This window comes from Manacus candei, unplaced genomic scaffold (assembly GCF_025592945.1).
Source record: "Manacus candei isolate 608988 ecotype Guabito, Panama unplaced genomic scaffold, ASM2559294v1 h1tg000055l, whole genome shotgun sequence".
Taxonomy (NCBI): Eukaryota; Metazoa; Chordata; class Aves; order Passeriformes; family Pipridae; genus Manacus; species Manacus candei.
The window spans coordinates 875650-899346 of NW_026138103.1; the positions used below are offsets into that span (position 1 = coordinate 875650).

Below are 23697 nucleotides of genomic sequence, written 5' to 3' on the forward strand. Positions count from 1 at the left end.
CAGCTTCCCTACTTCACCGTGCGTTGGAGGATCCTCAAAAACCTCCCTTGACAGTGAGCACAGAAACTGGCATTTCTCTCCAGGTGGCCACGGTCCCCCTCAGCAGTGCGGCTGGAGCCACAATTCTACTTTGAGGAAGCTAAAAACCAGTCTCATCTCTAAAAACATCCTCACTTACCTTACAAAGTGCCTCAGGAAGGGTAAAGAGGGCTGTTAACACAAGCACACCCCCCTCCCCCACGAGCTCTCTCGCTGAGCCATGCTGTTAAATGCCAGGATGCAATCCAGAGACTTACCTTCTCCACACGGAAAGTGATTGCCTTGGATGATATTTGCACAGCGGGAGAAATGAACTTGCAGGTGACCTTTGTCTTGATTATCTCTTTCTTTGTTATCTCTGGCTTCACGACTGTCTCACACACAAGCTTCTCCTCCACGTCCTGCATGCAAGAGTCACTTGTCACCAGTGCTGCTGGCAGGGTGTCCAGCAAACGCCCTGCGTTGGCTCCTCACCCCCCATGGGCCACAAAGTTACAGACACTGCCCCCTTTTCTTCCTGTGCTGCTGCAGCCTATTTCTTCTGTGCTCCAATGGCCCTAACACTGCACCCCAATAGCCACAAAAGGCACTCGTGAGACACTCCCTCCCTTCACAGGGCTTCTCTTTTACTCTCTGCTTACTCCAGAGAAACCACTTGGCACTTGCTTAATTCACTTTCTGCTTGGGCTCCTGCTTTAAGTGTAACCTATTTTCTCTGCCCTTCCTTTGTGCCTCAGCAGGTGACACTGGTAACCCCCTGTTTGCCCCCAAGAAGCAATACTTCCTTCAGCCCGTATTTTAGGATCAGCATTGGGGTTTGGTAGCTATGGAATCACAAAAAAGCCTTAGCAACCGATGGTGGCCAGCAAGGAAAGCCACTGGTGCTGCCATGGAAACTTGTAGCCTTAAACACTGTCTTGAAGGCCCTTGCTCATTTGCCCAGGCAAATGCCAAGGGGCTGCAGGAGAAGCCCCAGTGCAGGGGACCTGATGGGGAAGGCTCAGCCCTTGGCAGGGACCTCACCTGGACAGTGCTGGAGAAGCCTTCCAGCACCAGCTCCATAGTCTCGCCTGGCTGCAGATTCATACTCCGTGGCCGCAGCTTAAATACGGGGGTGGTGTGTCTCTGGGAAGCGTTTTTGCCCTTGGTGACACAGAGGGCAGGGAGAGGATGACGCTGTCGAAAGGGGCTGAAACCTTCTGTGCCCCAGTACAGCCGCTGGAACTGACGCCCCTTGTTTGTCACGTTGAACCGGAAAACGCAGGGAACGAGGCTGGAGGAGAAGCAGAGATGGAAAAGGTCATGGGAGCTGCTATTTCCCTGCAGTCAAGTGCTCTTAGTGAGCAATCTGAAGCGTTAATAGCTTGGAGACCATCTTCCCTTCCCGCTCTTAATGTGGACCAGAAACAATGTCTGATGCCCTTCTGATGTCGTTATTGCAAAGAGTAAGAGGTTTACACTGGTAATGTAGTATTTCCACAGCTTCCCTCAGCACAAGAGACTTCCTTCGTCACCATGGGCTTTTTCCCTCACCATCCTGGGCTTCCCTTAATGGATGCAGACTGAAACCATCACTTTGAGAACACTTCACCACCGAGAAGGCCACAAGAAGAGCATCAATGGGATGCCATTGGAATCCATGCAGCGGTGATATTTTCTCTACTTAATCTGTCTCTTTGTCATTCTCTTTCTCTCCCCCTTTCTCTCTTTTTCCCATTTCTTTTTATCTCTCTCTTCCTCACATTTACTGTTAAATAAAAACCCGTACTATTAACTTTGGCACACGGTCTCGCTCGCCCCTTAATTTGGGCAGAGGCGTCTCTCTAATGATTTAAGGAACCTGAGCATAACAACATGTTTCTAAAGGAAGCTCTGGCTTCAGGGAAACAAAGCCAGGGCCTGGAGCACTGTAGAAGATTTAGCCTGAAAGTCTACAGCATAACTGCTCCTTGCTGAGCCAAGAGGAGAGGCAGGAGTTAAGAGATCTCTTACTTGAACTGGGGTTCCAAATTCAGCTCCGGCGCAAACGGTTTGTCAATGGCAATTGTGGTGCCGATGCCCACAGCCTGGATGGGGATGACACTGGTAAGGCTGTTCTCAATGAACAGCTTCATGCTGTCTTCAAATCTCCCTGTGTCACCCAGGTTTGCCGTGACAACCACAGGAACCTTGGCAGGGACCACTCCTTCCCTGGGTTCAATACTCCAGCATTTGCCATCCTGGAAGACAAGGCAAACATGCATTTAGGATGGAAACCATGGACCCTGGTGACTTGTGGGGTGTGAGAAAAGGAACGACTACAGAGAGGAGGGTAAAAAGCGTAAAGCCTTCATTTCCCTAAATCTAAACTACTGTGTCTGAGCAAGAGCAGAGTTTATACAACCTGTATTTTACCCGCCTTGAACCCATTTTAACAGACTTTTAAGTTTTGCCCAACCCAAGGGATGCTCCTCCTCAGGAGAATGTTATTCTCCCCCCAGTCTTTTCTTGGAGTGTATGCCAAGGGAAGCTACTTTCTCTCTTCTGGTTTCCCCACAGCAGAGCTGGGTTTTCACAAAGGCTCAAGGCTGCAGAAAGCCACGACTGCTCCAATCCCACCACAGCAGCCACACAGCTGCAGGATACTGCTGAGAGCCTGAAGACTAACTCTGCAAAACCGCTTGAGCAAAAGCCCAGCACCAAAGTCCTCGCCCCTGAAGAACCAAAGCCCTGGCTTCCCACTGAGCATCAGCTGCCAAGAGGTGCCCCAGAGCCCTTGGCTTTGGAAAAGTCAGCTCTAAATGCTTATAGCAGGGCAGGAAAACAGGAAGCACAAAGAAAACTGCCCTGTGGGCATGGCCCAGCCTTCCCACTCTGGTCCTCTGCTTTCTCATGGACTTCCCTCTGTGGATGGGGTAAGAAAGCTGCAAGCTGCCCTGGGGAGGGAGGCAAGGCCTTCCACTGGGACAGCTGTACAGACACAGCTCGGCAGGTCCCGGCCTGGGATGAGCATGCAAAAACTATTATCTCCATGCCAGCACCACCCATCCGAGGTGGCTTGCTCTCTGCAGGGGTGGAGAGCAGAACTTCATTGTGGAGTTGAAGAAAGCTGCCCTGGAAATCCCTCACTTGGAGGTTACATTTCCTCCTCAGACACCTGGGAAAGCAGCAAGTGGAAAACTCACTCTCCTCCTCCTTGGCCCAGGAGGCTGAGCCTGGACTCTCCCCCACCGCCTGCTGCTTTATCCACAGACACAACCACGCCCACCGTGTCGGGGCTGGCTTCAACCAGCTCCAGCAGTCCAGCCCACTCAGCACGGAGGAGAACAAACCTCCCCCCAAGGCTATGGAGGCCACAGGCTCCAGAGGTGCACAATCCCTGCAGCTGTGTCTGTGTGCAACAGCCCTGCTGCTCTGAGCCCCAGGAAGGGGAAACTCCTGTCCCCACCCAGAGCTTGAGGCCAGACCTCACACCCTGGTCTCTACCATTAACAGCACTTTGGCACAAAACAAATGCAGGTGGTATGAGGAAACCACGGGGAAATCCTTGCCCTCTCAGGAGCAAAGGGCCACTGGCTCCTCTTCATCTCAGAGCTCCAAAAACCCAACCTGCACCGCTAAATACCTTCCCCAAAATAAAGGGAGAACTTGTAACCACAATCCAGACTCGCTTCTGCTCCTACAACTCTGCAAACTGTTTCACTGAAGGTCGTCCCAGCTAAAACCACCTGCAGAGCCAGGCTCCTCTTGCCTTGGATGGAATCTCTTGTCTCCCCTCTCCCACAGGGTGATACAGAAACCTTACATATAAAATCCAAGTCCTGGGCTGCTGCTGACCAGGGAGTTTCCCTGGAAAACAGCCCCACAGACACTTACGATCTCTGCTCTGAAGGCTGCAGGGATGAGATCCTGATTGCACAGCTGGAGAGTTTGGGAAGTCTCCTGTATCGCTTGGATCTCGCCCAAGTTTATCTTATTCACACCTGCGTAGACAAGCGGCGTCTTTCCAGTGCACATGAAATGCATTTGCTGTTCCAGGGAGCAGGTAAGAGAGATTTAAAAAAAACAAACCCACACAACAGGGAAAGTTAAGAAAGCTTAAACAGCTCAATCGCACTCAAGTCATTTCTCTAGGGACAGATATGATACTCCAGTTAAAATGCTGGCCTGTTAGGCAAACTTTTGACATCTTCCCTTCCAAATTAAAAAAGATTTAAGTCTGGGAAACTTTCAGAAAAACTGTAAACTGTTGGCCCAAAGGCAAAAGCTTTGCAAGAAATCTGTACTTAAAAACAGTCTGGCAGTTAAACAGCTGGTTATTCTGGTGGGGAGAAACCCTGCTCTTTAAGGGAAGCAGCCTGATAGTTACAAGCAAGTGTTTTGTTAAAAGTCAGGCTCCCCTGCACAGCCTGCACTGCCTGGCCTTCCTGCTGACTGGTTTACATGCACAACGGCAATGGCCCGGCTTGAGATGTTTGGTGCCACCCAGGGGATTTGGCATCATCCTTTCCATCTGCTTGACTCTAAGTTTAAATCCCTGCAACCACTTTTCAAACATCAGCCTTCCTTTCTGACACAGAAAGCTGAAGGTTCCCAGAATCCTCCCTTTGTGTTCAGGGAGATGACATTTTAAAAGTGTTTCCACAGTTACCAGCATTTTCAATGGAAGACTAATTAAATAAAATGATCCTCGATTTCAGCTTAGATGAACCATAGGCTGAGATTCCCCCCTAGGAGGACTCCGCTCTTCCTCTTTTCCAGCATACACTGCTTATGCCACCACTGCCTTCTGTCCTTGTCCACACCAGCCATATATGACAAGTCCCTGCTTTCCCTGGAAGAATCCCTGTGCACTCCACCCCCCCAGGATGAACTGCACAAAGGCACACGTCTCCCCTCGCACTCACCAGTGGGGATGTCTCCTTCCCGAACACGGCGATATCCACCGGGATGGAAGGAGCACCCACTGCCTGGACTTCAACTGTAATGGGGATCTCCACCACATTGTGACCCTGGATAATCCCACATGGCTTGGGGCTGGAGTACCACAGAGCAGCGGCCTCTTGGTGTCTCTAGAGGGACGGAATCAAGCGCAACTTCAGAGGGACCTTTGCGGAAACTTTAAACTCCTTCACATCTACCACAATGGCAACTCACACACATTTTCTAAAAATCCCCAGGAAAAAGCTGAAAGGCACAAAAAAAGATGCAAGAATTGTTGGGGCTCAGCATCCTCTGGGGATCCAACAGCTGCTGCATCCACAGACACCCACTCCTGTGCTGGCAGCCTCCTTGCAGTAGCTTTTCACAACCTTCTAAGAGCTCTCACAAGAAAACACCCCAAACACTAGAATATAAACTGCTTCCTGAAGAGGTTCAAATGCTTCCTGAAGTTGATATTCAGGCAGGTTCCTATTTAACTGCTTTCTAAAGTTTACATTCAGGTAGAATCCTGTTCTCAGCACACCTTTAAGTCTGAATAGAAACCAGCAAGGTCTTATGAAAACCCCATTTGTCCCTAATAAACCCCTCAACAGTATTTGAGAGGAGGAGGGCGATGAGATGCCAAACCTGAGGGAGAACTCTGTAGCATCCTGGAAGGGGGCTCGGGTTCACAAGGGTCAGCGTCTTCTGGCAAGGGACCTTTGCAGAGCACGGTCCACAGTCGAGGGGGGAGAAGAGCAAACGCAGCTCAGGAACAACACATCTGGGCAAAGAGATGACCCCGAGGGAATGAGAGATACTGAGAGAACAGAGAGCGTTCACCCCGCAGAGCATGGAATGGAGCATAAGACATTTGTCACTGTCCAACAGATGTTTAATACCCCTCCAGAGATAAATCACCTTTCACGTCTTTCCACTCAAACACGTCTTGTCAAGGAGGGGCAAACCCTGAGACTCAGCACTGCAGAGGCTGCCAAGTGCCCGGGCAGAGCACGGGCCTTGTCCCACAGCAGCCTCAGCCCCTCCTTTGCCCAAGGAGGCTTGCAAGGACTCCCCCAACAGGCCCAGCGAGCCGTGAGCTCTGGGGGAGCCTTCCTATTGAAGGTCAGTGCTCACCAAGGCTCAAGGAACACGAGACTCCAGTGTCTCAGGAAAAACAACTCCCTTCTCTCCCAGGGTGCTGTTGCCCTGCCAGAGAACTCAGCCAGTGTTGAGGGCACGAGCCACCCCCTATAGGGTGTGGGTGATCATCCTCCCAGTTCCTACAGCTCCCTTGCTGCTGCACCCCACAGGTCCCAGGTCTGTCCCCACTGGCACTTGCGTTACAAAACTGCAGCCCAGGCACTGACTGGACAGCTCTGCCTGGGAGAGGGAACGGCACCAGGGAACTGCATCCCTCTTGTCATTAAACTGACACCCAGGGCAGCACCACAGGAGGGAATTTGGCTGCAGCAACAACAACATCTGCATTAAGTCTGAGAACTGAGAATGTTAATGCTCAAAAGAGCCAGAGGGAAGCAGGGAAACCTGAGCCCACCTCCACATCAAGGACTACTTTCCTCTCCCACTCCTGCTGTGAGCCCCTTTCCCACTGCCATGTGCCCTCGTTAACTGAGCCAGACCCCAGCTCTCAGCAGGCTGCTCACTGCGTCCCAAACCAATGCTGCAGTGTGGTTGGAACCCAGCACAAGCCCACCTCTTGCAGGAAGAAGGACAGGAGGAGCTTGGGAATTTTTTACACCTCAAGCAGCAAAAGCCAGGCCAATAAATAATGTCATTCCTGTTCCCCAGAGAAAAAGGCCCAGAGCCATGCCTGGCTGTGAGCAGGGGTGCTTCTCACCACGGGCTGCTTTCCAAGCACTGCTCTTCTCCTACCTAGCTGGGCAGAACCAGCTTCTTAAGCAAGCCTTCTCCTGGAGCTGCAGCCAGCAAACCCCGAGCAAGGCACTGTGCTGGTGGTGGGTGCACGGGGAAGGACGAGCAGCTGCAAGGAGAGCACTGGTACCTGGCTTTGAGGCACAGAGCCAACACCTCCTTGCCAAAACCATCCACGTCCAGCACCATATCACAGTCGTACTGTCCCACGTCATTGGAACACAGCGTGACCTGGTGGAAGAGAAGAGCAGCAAATACTTCCCTTCTCCCAAAAGCTCATTACCCACGTGTGGTCTCCTCCGGTTCTTGTTTCGCAGTAAGGCAAGGGAGGATTTTGCCTTAATTCTTCTGCTGGCCCATGCCTAGAGCACAGTCTCTGGGAGTAACATAAGCCTTCTGGCAATACTGAATTTGTTAAACACACCTTGCAGCTGTCAGGGCAGAGGTGGCTAAATTAAAGCATTATACATAATCATGTATAATGAGACTAAAGCTCTACTCACTACTGCCTTCAAATTAGGGGCCCATTTTTTCATTTGACTACAATAACATAAATGCAAAGGAAATGTGTTGACTTGGACAGAATGAGTTCAGCTTTTCAGCAGGAAGCTGAGGGCAAGGTGTGCTCCTGCAGATGCTGGGCAGTTCATGGCTGCCGAGTTTTTTCTTTCCTCACTGGGGATCCCTGCAGTGACCTCAACTCATTCTGCTCCCCAGGAGAGGAGAAACGAGACTGGGAAGAAAAGCAAACTGCTCTATACAGTGGCATCTCTCTAACAGCCACCTTCTGTTCTCATCCTTCCTCTGCCTGTTTTCAGTCAAAGAAGTCACGCTCAAAACCAACACACGAATGACTTCTGTTGACCATGTGATCTCACCTTATGGTTTTGGAGACAAAATGGTGCTCCTTCAGGAACATTCCACGTAACCCAGCTCCCACACCACTGCAGATCCCTCCCTTGCACATGCTGAGAGCCGACAGCACTAAAGCCCTCCCACAGCCCAGTGAGGCTTCAGCCCCACCTACTGACCCATGTGTGGCCAGACTCCTCCCATACCCTGATCTCCTGGGATCCCTGGGAAGGGATGGTCCCTGTGCTGGGTGTTATGGTGAACTCCACTGGCTTCTCCTGACATGGAGCCAGTGTGCCTTTTTCCCAGGAGGGGTGAGCGTTGTCTTTCACTTGATCAGAGCTCCTAAGGCTGGGCTGTCCCTGGCCGTCCCCAGGGATGCGAAGGTGGAAGGTGATGGGCACCACGGAGGTGCTGATCAGGTGGCACGACAAGGTCTGAGGAAAGCCTAGGAAAATGACACAAATGGCCATGTAGGCACCAAGCACCTCGTGACTTCTGGTGTGAATATCCTGGTAGGATGAAACTATGCTCTGAGACTTGCTTCCCGTAACAGAAGGCCAGGGATACAGCCACACCTGGTGGGGATGTCCTGCAGAGCCAGGACACCAGCCCACAGCCTGCTCTGCACTAATTAACATCCCACACTAAAGGTACGTGGCTTAAGCTCCCTTCTCCTGCAGTCCCATCCCCTGGGCCCTCCTGGGACGAGGACTTTTACAGTCGTTTTGCTGGCAAGGACTGGGAGATTGGAGCAGAAGAGACTACGAGGGACACCAGAAAATACTGACTTTCTATTCCTTTGGTCCTTTCGGATCTCACGATGGCAAAATGCCACCAGCAGCCCTGGAGTTAACACCCTGCAGGCTGCCATGGAAGGGCACGAGTGACAGATGCTCTTCTGTTCAAGTGCTCCGTTTTGGCAAGGCACAGATCTCTCCTGCTGCCTCCAAGCCCAGGGAACACTCACCAAAGGAGACGTCATTGAAGTCAAGGCCACCTGTGCTGAAATGCAGGCTCAGTCCGGTGACGTGGCCCCTGCAAGGACGAGGACAGAGGAGACAACGGCTTGGTTAAAGGGAACTGCAAAGCCTTTGGCCATCCTTCCGGCTCAGGTGGGTCAAAGCTGGTGTCAGAGCCCCGTGGGCGTCGAACCAGCCCCGCACCCTGTGCTCAGCACGGCGTCCGTGGGCACAGGAGGCAGCCAACAGCTGCTGATGGGGCTCAGGGCACCACGGCAGGCAGGGCATGCCCCCGAGGTGCTGCTGGCCCCATGGAGGACCCTGTACACACACCCAGAGATGGCTCTGTGCCCTTGCCTTAGGCAAAAGACCGACTCACTACTTTTCTCTTGCAAAGTAATAACCTTTTTGTTATGTTTTATCCACTTCCCTGATGTTCTTGGTAAAATGGACTGCAGATTCCTTTTGTTTCTTTATACCTTGATTCAGTGCCTGTTGTAGACGACGGGATAAAGACACTTTTAGACCACAAAATTGATCAATAACTTATCCGACTTTATTGTTGCAGGCTCTGTGCTTATAAAGGTTAATAATTAGGCTCATACATATTACAAAAGCTAAGCTCATCATTGGTTTCTAATTACCTAAGTTATATTTGCGCAAATGCTGATTCTTTAACCTTCTTATGGTTACTTGTTTGCTATTTGCTCAGCTTTCCCATCCGCTATACACTATTCTTCTGTCACGTACCCAGTTTCTCAAACACAGTGACCTTCTGATAGTTTTCTCTTACCGTGGGACCAGAGCTGTAGCATCTCTCTCATGTCCCCTTTCTATTAGCCATGTTTCAGCAATACTTTCCACAAGTGCCTCCCAACAGCAGCCCAGACACAGCCACCTCCAAAGCTCCAGAGCTCCCAGCATCAGCTTTCCTGCCTCCACCACATTACCCCACCAGCCCGTGGTTCAGACTAGCTGGGACAAGCCCTCGTGCTGCTGTAGTGCTGAGGAGAGAGCTTTGCCTCTCCTTCATCACCCCTTTTCCCCATTGCTGGGCGATGATTATCTTTTGCAATGGCACCAGCCCATGGGAGGATGCCCAAGTCCTTGTGACAGTCCCTGCTGCTGCAGAGCTCCCCATCTCCCACCCCAGTCCCTTCCTGCTGTGGAAAGGAGGTCCCAGAGCACTCCCTGCACAGGAGCTGGGAGCACAGCCTGTGCCTGGGCACGAGGGATGATGTGAGGCTGCTGCTGCCCCTTTGGCACAGATCATTAACAGAGGACTTTAGAACCACTTCTTCTGGCTGCAGAGTCACCCAGGCTGGCCCATCTCCAAAGCCCTGGGGGCCTTGCTGGGCGCTCAGAGGGGACATCCCAGACCAGCAGCTGCCCAAAACTAATGCCTTCCCACTGCCTGCCACGGCCAAGGCGGAGGGAGGTCCCTGCAGGAAGGAGTCACTCCAGCTCCTGGGCACCTGCACTGGGCAGAAGGCATCCCCACACTGAGGGGATGCCAACATCAGAGCCAAGACTAAGACCTCGGGCAACACCTTTCTTCTCTGCTCCACCACCAAATGAGGCAGGTGAGAGATGATTACCCAGAGACAGCTACAGACGTGCCCACCAAGCTCCCAGAGCCCTCCTCACCTGATAGTCAAGGTCACAGGCTTAGGGCATTCAGCCACATTGAAATGGAATTCTTCCTTGAACTCCCCCAGGCTGGTGGAACTGAAGGAGATCTGGATAGGCTGGAGCCCACTGGGTGGAATGATGCCCTGCTGGGGCCGAAAGGTGAAGCAGGAGCCACGGGCTGTGGTTGGAGGGATGAGCTCAAAGGGAGCATCAATAGCTCCTTTGTTAACCAGCATTGCCTGCAGCAGCAAGAAAGCAAAATGGAAAGACATGAGCAAACTTCCTTTCTTACAGAAGGCTGAGTTGTTTCTAAGAAACGATTAACCCCTGGAAAGGCAGAAGATGCCATGTGCTGCTACGTGGCAGAAGCCAAAAAAGTACAACAGGACAAGTTCTGCCTTTGGGTTTTCATGCAAAGCAGCGATAACTTCACATAAGCAGAGTCACTCCTGGGTTATCCCAGGGACACGGAGCGGGTCACTCCTGGCCAGCATCGCCAAGTTCATTCAGACCTGGCCTGAGGAGCAACGTGGGGCAGTTGCAGCCACGTAATGAACCCCCACAGAGCTGCTGCTGCTGCTCCAGGGGTGCCCGGCCCTGCCAAGGGCAGCACACATTCAGCTTCCATGGCAGCCAACCGGTTCACTGCGTGCAGAAGACACCTCAGAACAGTGCTATCACCAGCTTCAGAAGCTCTCACCAGCTCTGCCAGGGTAGATCATTTGGGTTCTTGTATTTTTCCTTTAATCTGATAGTTTCTTAGACCTTGCTCAGCCATTCATGTCAAGAAAGGATGAATGTGAGGTGCACAGCAGCTCCACCTATTCTAAAGAGTTGCTCTCTCCCATCTCTACACAGCCATGGGGAAACCCTGCCATTGCCATGGACTTATCCATCTGCTTTGGAATTCTTTCCCCAGTTGTTAGCCTGGCAAAACCTGTCAGAACAGTTGAGGCAGAAGCAGAGGGATGTCCCTCATTTTGTAGCTTTGCAGCTGCTGTTGCAAATATTCCCATATTCAACCTCTGCCTTGAAACTTGAAAACTACTCTCCTCTCGTGTGTTACCTGTGTTACAAATTGCACTTGGGGATCCCATGCTGAGCTGAGGTTTACCTGCAGCGTAGCTGCTTAGGACAGCACTAACAGTATCATCTACTCATTCACCTTTTCTCATCTAATGAAATTACTATATTGATAGTGAGAAACACTAAAGTATCAGCATCAAAAAAGAAGAGAGAGCACAATCTTTTAGTAAGAAAACAACTCCGTGTGTCCTTTCCTGCCATGGCAAAGCTTTTGGAAGTGTCTGGCATGATGCAGTGCCTCATTTTCCACCTTTTTCAGTTGCTCTCTCTTGCAGTGGACTCAAGCTCAAACGCAGCCAGTTTGTTCCAGCTGCTCTTGAACAGCCCGAGCACAAAGGTGCCTTGAGTCTGAGGCTGGAACAGAAGCCTCTGAACACTTCAGCTTTTTGACCCAGTGTTGCTTTCATGTGTTGAGGGGTTGTTTTGCAGAAAGCATCCCAGCTGATCTCCAAGGGCGGTTGTCAAAAAGCAGGAATTGGGCCTTCAGACAACACCTTTCAGGCCCCGGAAAAGGATCCAGATTCTGTGAAACCCCCCAGATTTGACTAGTATGTCAAATATTCCCTGCTCACAACTGCCCAAGTTGCCAGAAATTCCACAGGTCCACCAGGCTCCCCTCTGCCCCAGGAGCCATCAGGATCCACCCCAGCCCCTGCTGTTCACCTCGTAGCTGTAGGCTTCTCCAACCAAAACTTTCCCCATGTCCAGTTCCTCAGAGCTGAGTTGGAGGCAGGGCTCGAGGCCTTCCCCTGTGAGGTGCAGGGGCAGCCTGGTCTCACGGCCTGGGGAGAGATTTCCATTTCAGTAGAGTAATTCTTACTCTCTTATCCTGCTTTTTCCAGGCTGCCTCAGTGCTAGTCCCTGACTCTGAGATGGGTGAGACCAGCTCCTTCCAATTTCTAACCCACCCCTAGGGCTTGTTTCCCTTTTAGCCACCGGTTTGCACCCTGAAAAAGCAATGCCAAGTTTAAAACATGATTTCTGCAGTGATAGGACATTTAGGTTAGATATACAAAAGAAATTCTTCCCTGGGAGGGTGGTGAGAGCCTAGCACAGGTTGCCCAGGGAGGTTGTGGCTGCCCTGTCCCTGGCAGTGTTCAAGGTCAGGTTGGACGGGGCTCTGAGCAACCTGGGCTAGTGGAAGGTGTCCCTGCCCATGGCAGGGGGGTTGGGGATTAGGTGATCTTTAAGGGCCATTCCAACCCCTTATCATTCTATGATTCTGTGATTTCCTTCTCACACACTTGGAGGAGCTTTGAAACCCATTCAGTGAAGGGACAAAGCTTGCAAAGAGTTGGACATTGCTGCCTGGCTTCCAACTAAATTGGGGGGCAGTGGCCCAACAGCACAGGGCTTTGTTGCCAAAGCCTTCAGCTTCTGCTGCTTTCTGACACTCAGCATCTTGTTGACAGAATGTCCCCGTGCTCAGTGACTGGCTTGGAACACGATTCTCATCTGACCATGTCAACAAACAGAGATGCACAGTTTCACACATCACAAGGAATGCCTTGGGAGCAACTTTTTAAATCCATGCTTTCCTTCCACAGCTCTAACGACAGCAGTTGGTGGGCAAGAAGAGAGTTTGTTAGCGTGAGCCCTGAGTAATTACTGTAGATGGCATTTGTTGAGTTATCCCTGCACAATTACTGTCTAAATAAAAAGCTGTTTCATGACATTTGCATCTATCAGCTTGGAGCAGGAAGGAAGGCAACAGGGTGGCTGGGTCAGGGGATTGCAGCACCCTCCAGAACAGGAGCCTGGCTGCTGGAGGACCATGGGCCTCCCACCTCTTTCTCGTAGATGGGCAAACCCAGAGTATTCCCTGGATGGAAACCTGGCAGCCATCTCCCACTTTAAGGTGAAAAACACTAAGCAGCACCATGCAGAGACAGAGAGGAAGGACAGGGGAACCTGAACCACGCTGTGCTCTGTGAGTGTTCCCTCCCCTGTGCGGGCACAGCAAAGCCACCACCTCGGGGTGGGGGGTAATGACAACTGCTCCCAGAAAAGGACTTGACAGCACTCCTGGAAGCTGAGCACAGCAAGCCCAGTGGCCACCACCTGGACACACTTCAGCCTGAGAGCCAGAAGGTGACAATTCCCACACAGGGAGAGAAGCAGGTGCTGGCCAGGGGTGGTCCTTCTGCAGACAGCCTGGGCTCAGCAGGGCTCAGCCACCTCTGGTCTGCTGTTGTCTGGGCAGTGGGAGGTGATCCGGGCTCAGGGAGCACATTTCTACCTCAGCTCCTACTGCCTGATGATGGATCCATGGAATGAGGAGCCATCCTGGAGGTCAGTGCTCTAGAGGGGCTTAGTGCCTGTGCCCTAAAGCTGTTCTGCTGTGTAGCTCTTTGGCCTTTGAGGAAATACTGGCAAACCCGTGGCATGAGAGCTTATCCATGCACTGCTTGGATTGTTCTGGGAACAGTGTCCTGAGCCCTGGCCTTGCATGGGAGACCACCAGGAAGCTGCAGGGACAGTGGACATGAGCCAGCACTGCCCTGATGACCTTGGACCCTTCCCAGCACTTCCACGGGAGCTCAGTGGGCTGGAAGAGTATTTGCACCTCCCCCTCACTGTGTGTGGGTAAGAGAAAGAGGAGAAGGAGCCGTACCTGAGATGGAACAGTAGGCCACTTTTCTGTAGACTTGGGCTTCTCGGGGTTTAAAGAACACCTTGATTTCAGCTGAACAAGGTGGCCCAACCTCTCCCTCCTAAAGCAGAAAGAGACAGCAAACCATTTACCTTCCAGTATCACATTTCTTCTTTTCAATCTGTAAGCCTTTACTTAGAGCAAGGAGTGAACAACACTCCCAAACCAGCTCAACACAACCGCAGGATGCTCTTAATGCTCAGCTGATCAGCCCCCACGCTACAATATTCCTACTGCTCTGACACAAGCGCTTGGTCACGTCCTGCTGCTGTCAGCTACAGTGGTGTGAAACTGCTCTTGTGCTGACACTGGTGGCTCTTGGCCTTAGATGGGCTATAGGAGTCACCAAGAAGAGAACCTGATCCCCTTCCTTGGAAAGAAAAAACTTAGTTTCACTTTTTTTAAAAGAAAGCAGAGGCTGGGATTATTGTAGGGTTTACTCCAAGACGAGGAAGGATTTTGCACTGCGCAGACAGCAGGGATTCCTCATCTCACGCTGTGCCAATACTCATAATCAGGGCTCTGGTTGATGGAAGGACATGGGGGTTTGCTTGCAGAAACAGAAAAAGATTTTCTGTCCCTGTGTGCAATAGAACTCAAAAAGTCCATTTCCAAGTCTTGTGTCCAGGCTCCCAGATGACACTGGAAGGGAGACTCAGACATGCTGTAAGTCCTGGTTCCAGGGAGGGCTTGGCATTTCCATGACCTTGGGCTGAATTTGGCCTCCTTTTCGCTTCAGGTCAGTCTGTGAACTGACAGTGCTCCAACACCCTCTGGGAAGCCCCACACATCACGTGTAAGCTGTGCCCCTTCCTACAGTAACCGACCCCTCTGGACACTGCAAGGACACGCACCAAGCTCCCTTGACGTCGAGCCCTTGCAGCAGAGCTCAGCTTTAGGCAGGTTCCTGCTGCCTGCCAGGAGCCCACAGGGTAGCAATGCTTTTTGCAACATGCTCTCCAGCCTGGCCAGAAACCCCATGTCTTCTCTCAGGGCACATCGAGACAGCTGAGGTGGGGATCTGCTGAGGGACCTCATTCAGGGAGGGGGAGGAGGAGGTTCTCAGCTATTACTTACCAAGGGCTCAATGGTGAAAACATCATCTGAGAAGAGCATGGGGTCTGCTTCAATCTTTGCTGTCTCCTTCTCCAACTCGCGGTCGTAAAGGTCCAGCTCCTCATAGCGCTTCATCACAAGAGCCTTTGCTATCTCCTGGGGCGGCCGAGACAGATTGTGACACAGCCTGCAGCCACAGGGAGAAACAAAGGCAGCAGGTCATTTAATAAGCCGCTGATTTGCAGAGCTGAGTGTAAGTGCAGAAGCAGCAAAGCGCTCGGGGAGGAGCAGCAGCAGCTCCCCAGCAAGGGGCTGAGCTCGAGCCACGGGCTCCCAAAGGGCTCAGAGGATCACTCGTCGTTCACTCGCAGGGCAGGTGCTTTTACTCCACACTTACAAGCTCAGGAGAGGTTTTAAAAGCCAGCAGCCCTCAAGAGAACCTCCTGGCTCAGAGCCACTGCCAAAACTGAGGGAGAACCCACCAGTGACCTCAACTGACTCTTCCTACCACAGAGCTGCTTGGGGGAGACAGATAAAGATCAAGGAGCCCCCCCCACTGCCTGCAGGGCTTCCCTGGCAAGGGGAGAAGAAGCTGGCTCTCAGCTGCAGGTTACCAGCATCACTCTTGGCTTCTTCCCTTCTGGACCTGCAGGGATAAGCTAACCCTGTGTGCCCTGTTCCCTACACTGTCTTCCACCAGAGCATCCCAGAGCACTTTCAAAGCCAACTGATGAATTCAGGCATGGCACCCCTTCAGTGACATTAAAGGTTTTGTAGGCATGAAAACAGAGGCCCTGAGAGGGGGACATCTAGCCTTGAACCACCTTCTTGTTTTCCTCCTTTTGGCCTTCTCTGCAGACCTTTGGCACAGTTAATTGCTCCCTTACTTGGTAGCTGCAGCAGAAATCATTCCAGTGTTTTAAGATCACAACCAAGAGATGAGAAAGGAACAGCTGCTTCCCAGCTGGCAGATCACTGTTCCCCCCTCAGACTCCAGTCCCCTGGCCGTGAAGAACCTGCAGGTGGCAACTGGGGGGACAAGTAGAAGGTTCCATAGGGAGCAAATTGAGGCAGTGGAGTATAAACAGGACAGCACCCTCACCCAGCCAAATTCAAACACAGTTATAAAGGAAGTACAGTCATGGATATTACCAGCTGCACACAGACAGAGCCTTGGATAAACACTGTCACCGGCACCAAAACTACTGGCTATGGCTGGCTCCCTGCCCCAAAAATACTGGCTATGGCTGGCTCCCTGCCCCAAAACTACTGGCTATGGCTGGCTCCCTGCCCCAAAAATACTGGCTATGGCTGGCTCCCTGCCCCAAAACTACTGGCTATGGCTGGCTCCCTGCCCCAAAACTACTGGCTATGGCTGGCTCCCTGCCCCAAAAATACTGGCTATGGCTGGCTCCCTGCCCCAAAACTACTGGCTATGGCTGGCTCCTTGTGCAGCGCATTCAGAAATGTTTCTCCAGGGCTGACCTGCAGTGCTGGGCATGAGGAGGGCATCCAGCCACTGAGGTGGCAACCCTCTGCTCAACCTCCATCAACAGACAGTAATTTCCCCATGACGTGCCAGAAGGCCCTGATACTCTGCACCCCCACCTTCCACTGCCTTGTGTTATATAACAAGGGAATACCTGCCCGAGTGCAAGAAGCGGGGTCACAAATAGGACGACTGATTTAGGGGGCACTCGCCTCGGAGGACCCCCAGAGTGGACCCCTGACAACCACTGAACCAAGACCTGAGTATGTGGAATGGCAAAACCACTGCCACTCTCGCCTCCCATGCTGATGAGGGACTGTACAGAAGTAACTCGCATAAATGGCCAGGAGACAGAGGAGCTAACTGAAAAAATAAACCTTTACTCTAATAAAAGGGAGAGTTCACTGAACAGACCTCAGGGAGGTCTCTCAACTCAGTGGAGGTTGCAGTTTCTTTTATCTCCTTTGCCCGGAGCACAGGTCCCTCCCCATTTCTCCATTGGCTGGGATACTCTGGAGTTACAGGCTTCCCAGCAGGCCTACTGTGTGTCCCCCATTATGTGCTGATTCGGTGGCTCTGGAGGTCGCTGACATTGTTCAAGGTGGAGGCCACAGCACTTCAAAAGGGAGGACAGGGCCACATGATCCTCCCGTGCTGCTGGTTGGTCCCCCTGTCTCTGGGCAAACTGCCCCTCTCCGGAGCTGAGAACTGAACAACTTTGTCGCTTCTTACTGCGAGCTGTGACTGCCCTGCAAACTCTGCAGGAACACCTACTTGTTCCTAACACCCTAAAGCACTCAAAAGCACAAGCACCCCCTGAGGCCATTAGTTAGTTTTACCCTTGGGCAGTGCATGTCACTGCATCTTTCAGACAAACCTGATCTTCTGTGGATACTCCTCTGCCTCAGTAGCAAAAGCCTTCCACTGGAATCAGGTTGTGATGTTACTTCTGTTGTGGATGGCCGTGGTTCTGTGGCTTGACAAGTTCCAGAGAGTACTTGTCCAGCCCGATGTTGAAGTCCTTAGCTTTTCCAAGAAGTCTGGTGTGGGTATCCTCACCTGGAATAAAGCAAAGAGGAGTCTTTGCTCAGCTCCCTTGCTGATGGAATTACAAGGAGCAGAGCAAACCACAGGTAACAGCAGAAAGTGTCCAGCTTTTAGCTGGATAAGTAATTCCATGGATCAGTACATTTATCAAATCCCAACAGCTCCGTGGGTACAGTGTGAGGATGTCCTGGACACCACCTTAAGCACCTGATTTCTGGGTGGGTTTGTAGAGATTTGTCCCCAGGTGACAGTATTTACAGTGAGATTTGTCAGGTGTGCTCAGGTGACCCACTCAGATCCCAGGCAATTCTGCATCAAATTCATTCGGGTGACTCTAAGGAGCCCCACTCAGTCACAGCCCAGGGGCTCCTGAAGGCACCCCACGGGGCTCCTGCCTCTCCCAATCCCGCTCCCTGTCCAAACCCATGGCCACATCAGTCTAGAAATATTTGATATTATTCTGATCTCAAACACCAAGCTGAAACATTTGAAATGAAAGAAAGAAGGGCAGAGAGACAGACTAAAAGTACAGAGCAGCTTTTACACGAAGACTGAATGGGGTTCCTCAACCCTAAAATCGAATGGGAGACAGGTGGGAGAGGTTGGGAGAGCATGAATGGCCTGGGAAATGGGAATAAGGGACAATTTGTCACGGTTTGTCATCCAACAGGAACCCGAGGGCCTGAAAATGTTCTTAGACAGAAATGACATGTATGTGTAAAGGACAACATAGAAAAGGGGTCTGTGGCAAGACAACAGAGAAGCAGCTTAGGGGACAGAGGTGAGCAAGAGACACATGGCGTTGGAGAGAGTTGGATGGAAAGCTCACACGTCACAGACAGCACTGTCCAGGAACACAACTTCAGCCCTGCACATCCACACTGCAGTGGAGAATCAAGGTTCCTCCTTCCTCCACTCAGCAACTCCCAGCAAAACAGGATTCCAAAAATCTCATCCCTGTTTGAGGGCTTTATCCACTTTATCAACCCCCTAAACACTAACTAGTTTGCACTTTTCGTTGCGGTGAAGCTGGGACGGGGCGGTGCTGCTGGAGGGGGAATTCAGGTGGCTGGGACAGTGGGGAGTGCTGGTAGAGGACTGGGGTGGGGGTGCAGGATGGAGGACACCATGCTGGCACCAGGGTCCCCCCAGGGATGGACCAGCACACAGCAACACAGCACATCCAGGACAGGGGCAGACTCAGCCTTGGCCCCTTCTCTGCTCACTTGTGAGCACTGAAACACACGGAGGCTTTGAAAGGAACAGCTCTACAAGTAGTTTGCAGAGCAAGTCTAACGTTATTCTGCTTAGAAAGGGCTCTGCTGTTGGGAAGGACGCGGGGTGAGTGCCCCGTGCAGTGCCCAGCACTCACCTCTGTCGCAGTGCACTGCCAGGGATGTGCAATGGTGCCCGGTCTGCAGCGGGTGATATTCCACTGTCACTTGCTTGGCTTCACCAACATCGAGGGTTCCCGTGGCTGGGCTGGCAGTGAAAGGGCTGCAAGACCAAGAGAGAGATCAGGACTCTTGGGGGAGGTTTGGGGACGATACTTGCAGTCTGGTTCACTTCAGCTGACTTGTGCAAGCGAGGAGCAAAGCAACCACAGTCAGCAGAAGACAGACAGAACACACAGCATCAGAAACAGCTACTGACTCTCTTTGGAGGAGATGCAGCCCTCAGAAAATCCTGTTGGATGAAATGAACTCATCTCCCCCATACTCTGCATGGAGGCTCAAGGGTCCGACTGCCAGCAGTCCCAGCAGAGAATGGTTTGGGAAGAGCACAGAGAGGGTTAAGAGCTATTTGCATGACACTGACTGCCTGGGGAATGTCTCTTTTCTGGTTCCCTATAAACCTCAAATGGCAGGGCACTCCCTGTCCTGTGAGATTACAGCCCAGGAATCAAGAAGGAGAATAAAGTCTTCCTTGAAGACCAGAGAATAATGAGTTTAATTTGCAGTGTGGTTGTTTGGGGTTGTTTTTCCCCTTGTAAACATCCTGGTTTAGCCTAAGAAAGGGCACCTTTTATCACATTTCAATGAAAGCTGCTGGAAGAAAAGGAACAATGAAAACTCTGAAGGAGTGCAACTGCAAATTGGAGCAATACAGTGACCTGGACACAATACCCAAAAGGAGGGTCCTGTTTACAGCCTGAAGGATTCAATCCCAGCTAAATGAAGTGCCATTAAGAGCAGCTCATCAAGGGAGCTGAACAGGAGGTTTCTGTGTATTCCCCAGCCATGCAGTCTGGGATTCTGGAGCATCATCCAGGCTGGTAACTGTTTGCTTGGCCCACCAGAGAAACAAGGGAAATCATTAGGCAAATGTGTTGGTGCAGTTTGGATTTAACAGGAGCAATTTGGCTTTGTCACCAGGTAAACAGCTCTTGCCTGACAGACACAAAAATCAGTGCTTTAGTGCTTCAGGACAGCTCAGGTGAAAGGAACAGTTCTGCCCAGGGGCTGCTGGGCTTTGTGCTCTTCCTACAGCCCCACTGAGAAAACAAAAGTTTAGTGCTTGCTGATGGTTAATTTGTCACCTTAAAAACATTTCCTGGGGATTCTGATAATGATTAGAGAATGCAACACAAAAAAAAAAATAAATAAGAAGAACAACTGGAGCCCTGTGCAAACTGAACTATTTCCTGTCAGTGGTGACAGCTGATGGAATTGCTGCCCTTTCTGCTCCTTATAAGGAGCTACTGCTGCAATTAGGGGCCTGACCTGGTCCCATTACCACCAGTGAGAACATCACTACTGGCTAATGGAGAAGGCTTGGGTCAGCAATGTTTTTGTGCTGGGCCTGAGACTTTGGAGAGAGAGGAGGAAAGACAAGCCCCACCAGCCCCAGAGCTGGATTACTCTCTGTGCTCCTGCATCTGCCCTGATGGGGATGCCAGGACTGCTGCAGGGCTCTGCTGGGGCTCGGGCGTTCATTGCCTGGGGTGGGAAAGGCACGGAATTTTTTTCCTGTTCTTTTGCCAGAACAGAGAAGTTACTAGTTAAGGGGCAACTCATGAGTGCTACCTTCCCTCCTGTTCCCTTCCTACTCCTGCCCCATGTCGATATACTCCTGCCCTCAGATGGCTGGATGGGGAATAAGACTCCTGGTGCTGACTTCAGGGGATGCCTGAGAAAGAAGGCATCTTCCTATTTTCAATTTCTCAGAAGAGGATCCAGCCAAGTTCAGGACTAAGAACCCAAGTGCAAATCAGCCCCTGCATCTCCTACATTTTCACATATTCCCCAAATTGCTCCTGTTTCTTATACACCTGTGCATATGCCTATGGGCAGATGGTAGATCAACAGGCATGAGAGGACCTTGAAGAAAGTTCCCAAGGAAGAATGAATGATAGTTTGACAAAAAATTAACACAGAGCAAAATAAATGGAAAACAAAGCAGAAACACGGGAACTTCAGAGTATTTTAAAAGAAATCGGAATGAAATCTGCTTGAAAATTTAGACTGGCTTTCAAAGGTTCCTCATGAAACAGAAGAGATGACTGATGCCCTCAGCTGACAAGGGAAATCAGATCAGCTTTGACTAACAGGAACAGCATGGGCTGTTCACAACACAGCTCACGTTGGGCATCTGATGAGGGGCCCCCTGATGTGCCACACGCTCGAGGCCTCCTGGAGAATGGGTTTATTGGCTGACAGTGGGAGGCAGCCATTTCAGAAGGTGGTGGTGCTCAGGAGGGTGCAGACCAACCACTAACGTGTTCCAGCAGTCCCCAGGAAATCTGGGAGAGACAAAGCTCAGGGCTTGCATCCTGCTTAAAACACTAGAAGCAACAGCAGACCCCACACGTCCTGCCCCTTTCCAGCTGTGGCTGCAGTGCAGCAGCTCGGATGCTCTGGTTCCTTTGGGATACTCTTTCCCAACTCTGCCATCACCCAAAGGTGTTTTGCACTAAGACAGATGAGCTGTTTTACCTCTCAGTGCTGAGGCTGTAACAGGCTTCCAGGTTCCCGGTGTTGTGAACCAGCAGAGTCTTCTGGGTGCTGTGGTTGACTGGACACGGCGAGAAGTCCAGCTGGGCAGGGAAGTCCAAGACTGGGCAGGCACCAATGGCCCGGATTGGCACAGAGACCTTTTCCCTTTCACTGCTGCAGACAAGCTGGTGGAAATGATCCTGCAGGAAAAGAGACTGGCACAGCATTGAGGGCATTGAGTGCCATCCTCATGGCAGAAGAAAAAGGGCTGTTTTCTATGACCCTTTGTGGGCATGAATTGACCTCTCCCACCCCAAAAACGACCACTAATTCATACTAATAAAGGCTGGAGAACAGAGCATGTGAAAAAGCATCAGTTTTGCTCCATTCCATTGGGAAAGAATAAAGCTCTCTGGATCATCTTTTTGTTCCTCTGGTATTTTCCATATTTAAATCCCTTCCACTGAACCTAGAGATGGCTAAACCTCAACACCCCTCCCTGTCATTTCCCTGTTGTTCCATCTGCCTCTTCCCCCGTGAACGTTCAAGAACAGGCACAGAGGGAAAGCACAGCCCTCTAGGCCCAGCTGCAGGGCCTGGCAGCACCACGCTGTGCCAAGGTGTGACCAGCTCCAGGCTGCCTGCCCCCAGCCCAGAGCCGACCTCACAGCACGGGCTGGGCTATAACCAGTGTGCAACAAACGCCCTGGCTTTAGAGAGAACGTTCCTCCAAACTCACCTTGCTCCCCTCAGGGGTGAAAAGGAGGTTTATAGTGCAAAATGAGCCCGGTGGGATCTGATGGCACACACCATCGGGGCCGACCAACTTGAAATAAGGTGAGCTGTCCATGGTGACCTTCACCAGCCGAGTAACCTGCAGGAAAGACACAAAATGGTGATTTTGCCGCTTGTGCAAACAGGAGGAGACCTGGGTGTGCCCTGGTGACAGCCTTCCTTGACCACTTTCCCAAAGGACTTTTAGCTCTGGAGGTTCAAACACAGGCTACACAAGGGTGAACTTGGATCCCTCTGCCTGGGCAAAGCAGCTCGGCCAGAGGCAGTAGGGCAGTGCCTGCTGGGAAGGAAGGTCAGGCACCAGCAGTATGGAGATACAACACCTGAACCAAGTCATCCTCATTTCAACAAGCCCAGAGAATCTGCCTGCTTCTGCCTGCACACAGCCACGCAGCCCTGTTCTAGAGGGAGAATGTGCTACCTGAAGGCAAACCAGCACATTGTCCTGGGGGCTCTTGCTGCCTGGTGATTGTGGCCAGGCAGCTGCCAGTGCAGGCAAGCCAGACTGCTGGGCATTCCTGCAGCCACCCTGCTGCCAGTTTCTGCCCTCAGGGGAACACAGGCACAGGGACAGCAAACAGGCATTTGCTAGCACAGGGGTATCAACCCCTGAGCACCAAATCCCATCTCACAACCTCTAAACCAGGTGATTTGGACTCCCTGCTGTCTATTCCCACCAGCTTGCTCTTGGCACAAGAGTCATTTGAGAAATGGTTTCCTTGACTGAAATTCAAAAGGTCTCAGTTTTCCTCTTTACAGGGCAACACAAGTGCTGACATTTTTCAACTTCTTCCTTCTCAGCTTTCGTGGGCAATTGCAAAACAATCACACTTTGTTCAAGTGAAGGTGGAAACCCTCAAGAGCCCATTGCTCTGGATGTCAAGTCTCTGAAAAACGCATCAACTGAACACTAAAACCAAACCTGACACCCAAGAAACGTTTTTAAAAGCTTTCCACGTAACACACAAACTCCTCCGTTTCCTTATCCTGTAACTCATAGTTAAGTAACTACCTTTGCTTCCCGTAGTGCCCCCCCTGTGCCCGGGGCCGCACCGGGGACCCAAAACCCGCCGCTGCCCCCTCGGTGCTGCATCGGGGCCGGGCCGTGCGGCCCCCGCGGGTGCTGCAGGGCCGGGACGGCAGCGCCGCAGCCGCCGAGGGGCACCGGGGCTCCCCCGGTCCCGCCGCTCCCCCTCACCCCCCACGGGCAGGACACGGCCGGGGGTCCCCGAGAGTTCCCGCGGGTCCCCTCAGCGAGCGGCGAGGGCTGGGAGGGGGGGCCGGCAGAGGCAGCGCCCCCTTCCCCTCCCGGCTCCGAGGACATTTTGGTTTCCCTCCCAAGGACAAAGGACA

At 51.8% G+C, this 23697-nt stretch overlaps 1 protein-coding gene across 1 annotated transcript in view; it reads right to left on the bottom strand.

The window, feature by feature from the left end:
- LOC127477582 (hydrocephalus-inducing protein homolog) overlaps positions 1-23697 on the bottom strand; it is a 152746-nt gene that overhangs the window by 88269 nt on the left and 40780 nt on the right. The window contains exon 4 of the mRNA XM_051802083.1: positions 13984-14055. Within this exon, the coding sequence (XP_051658043.1) occupies positions 13984-14055 (72 nt within the window). The remainder of the gene's footprint in view (positions 1-13983; positions 14056-23697) is intronic.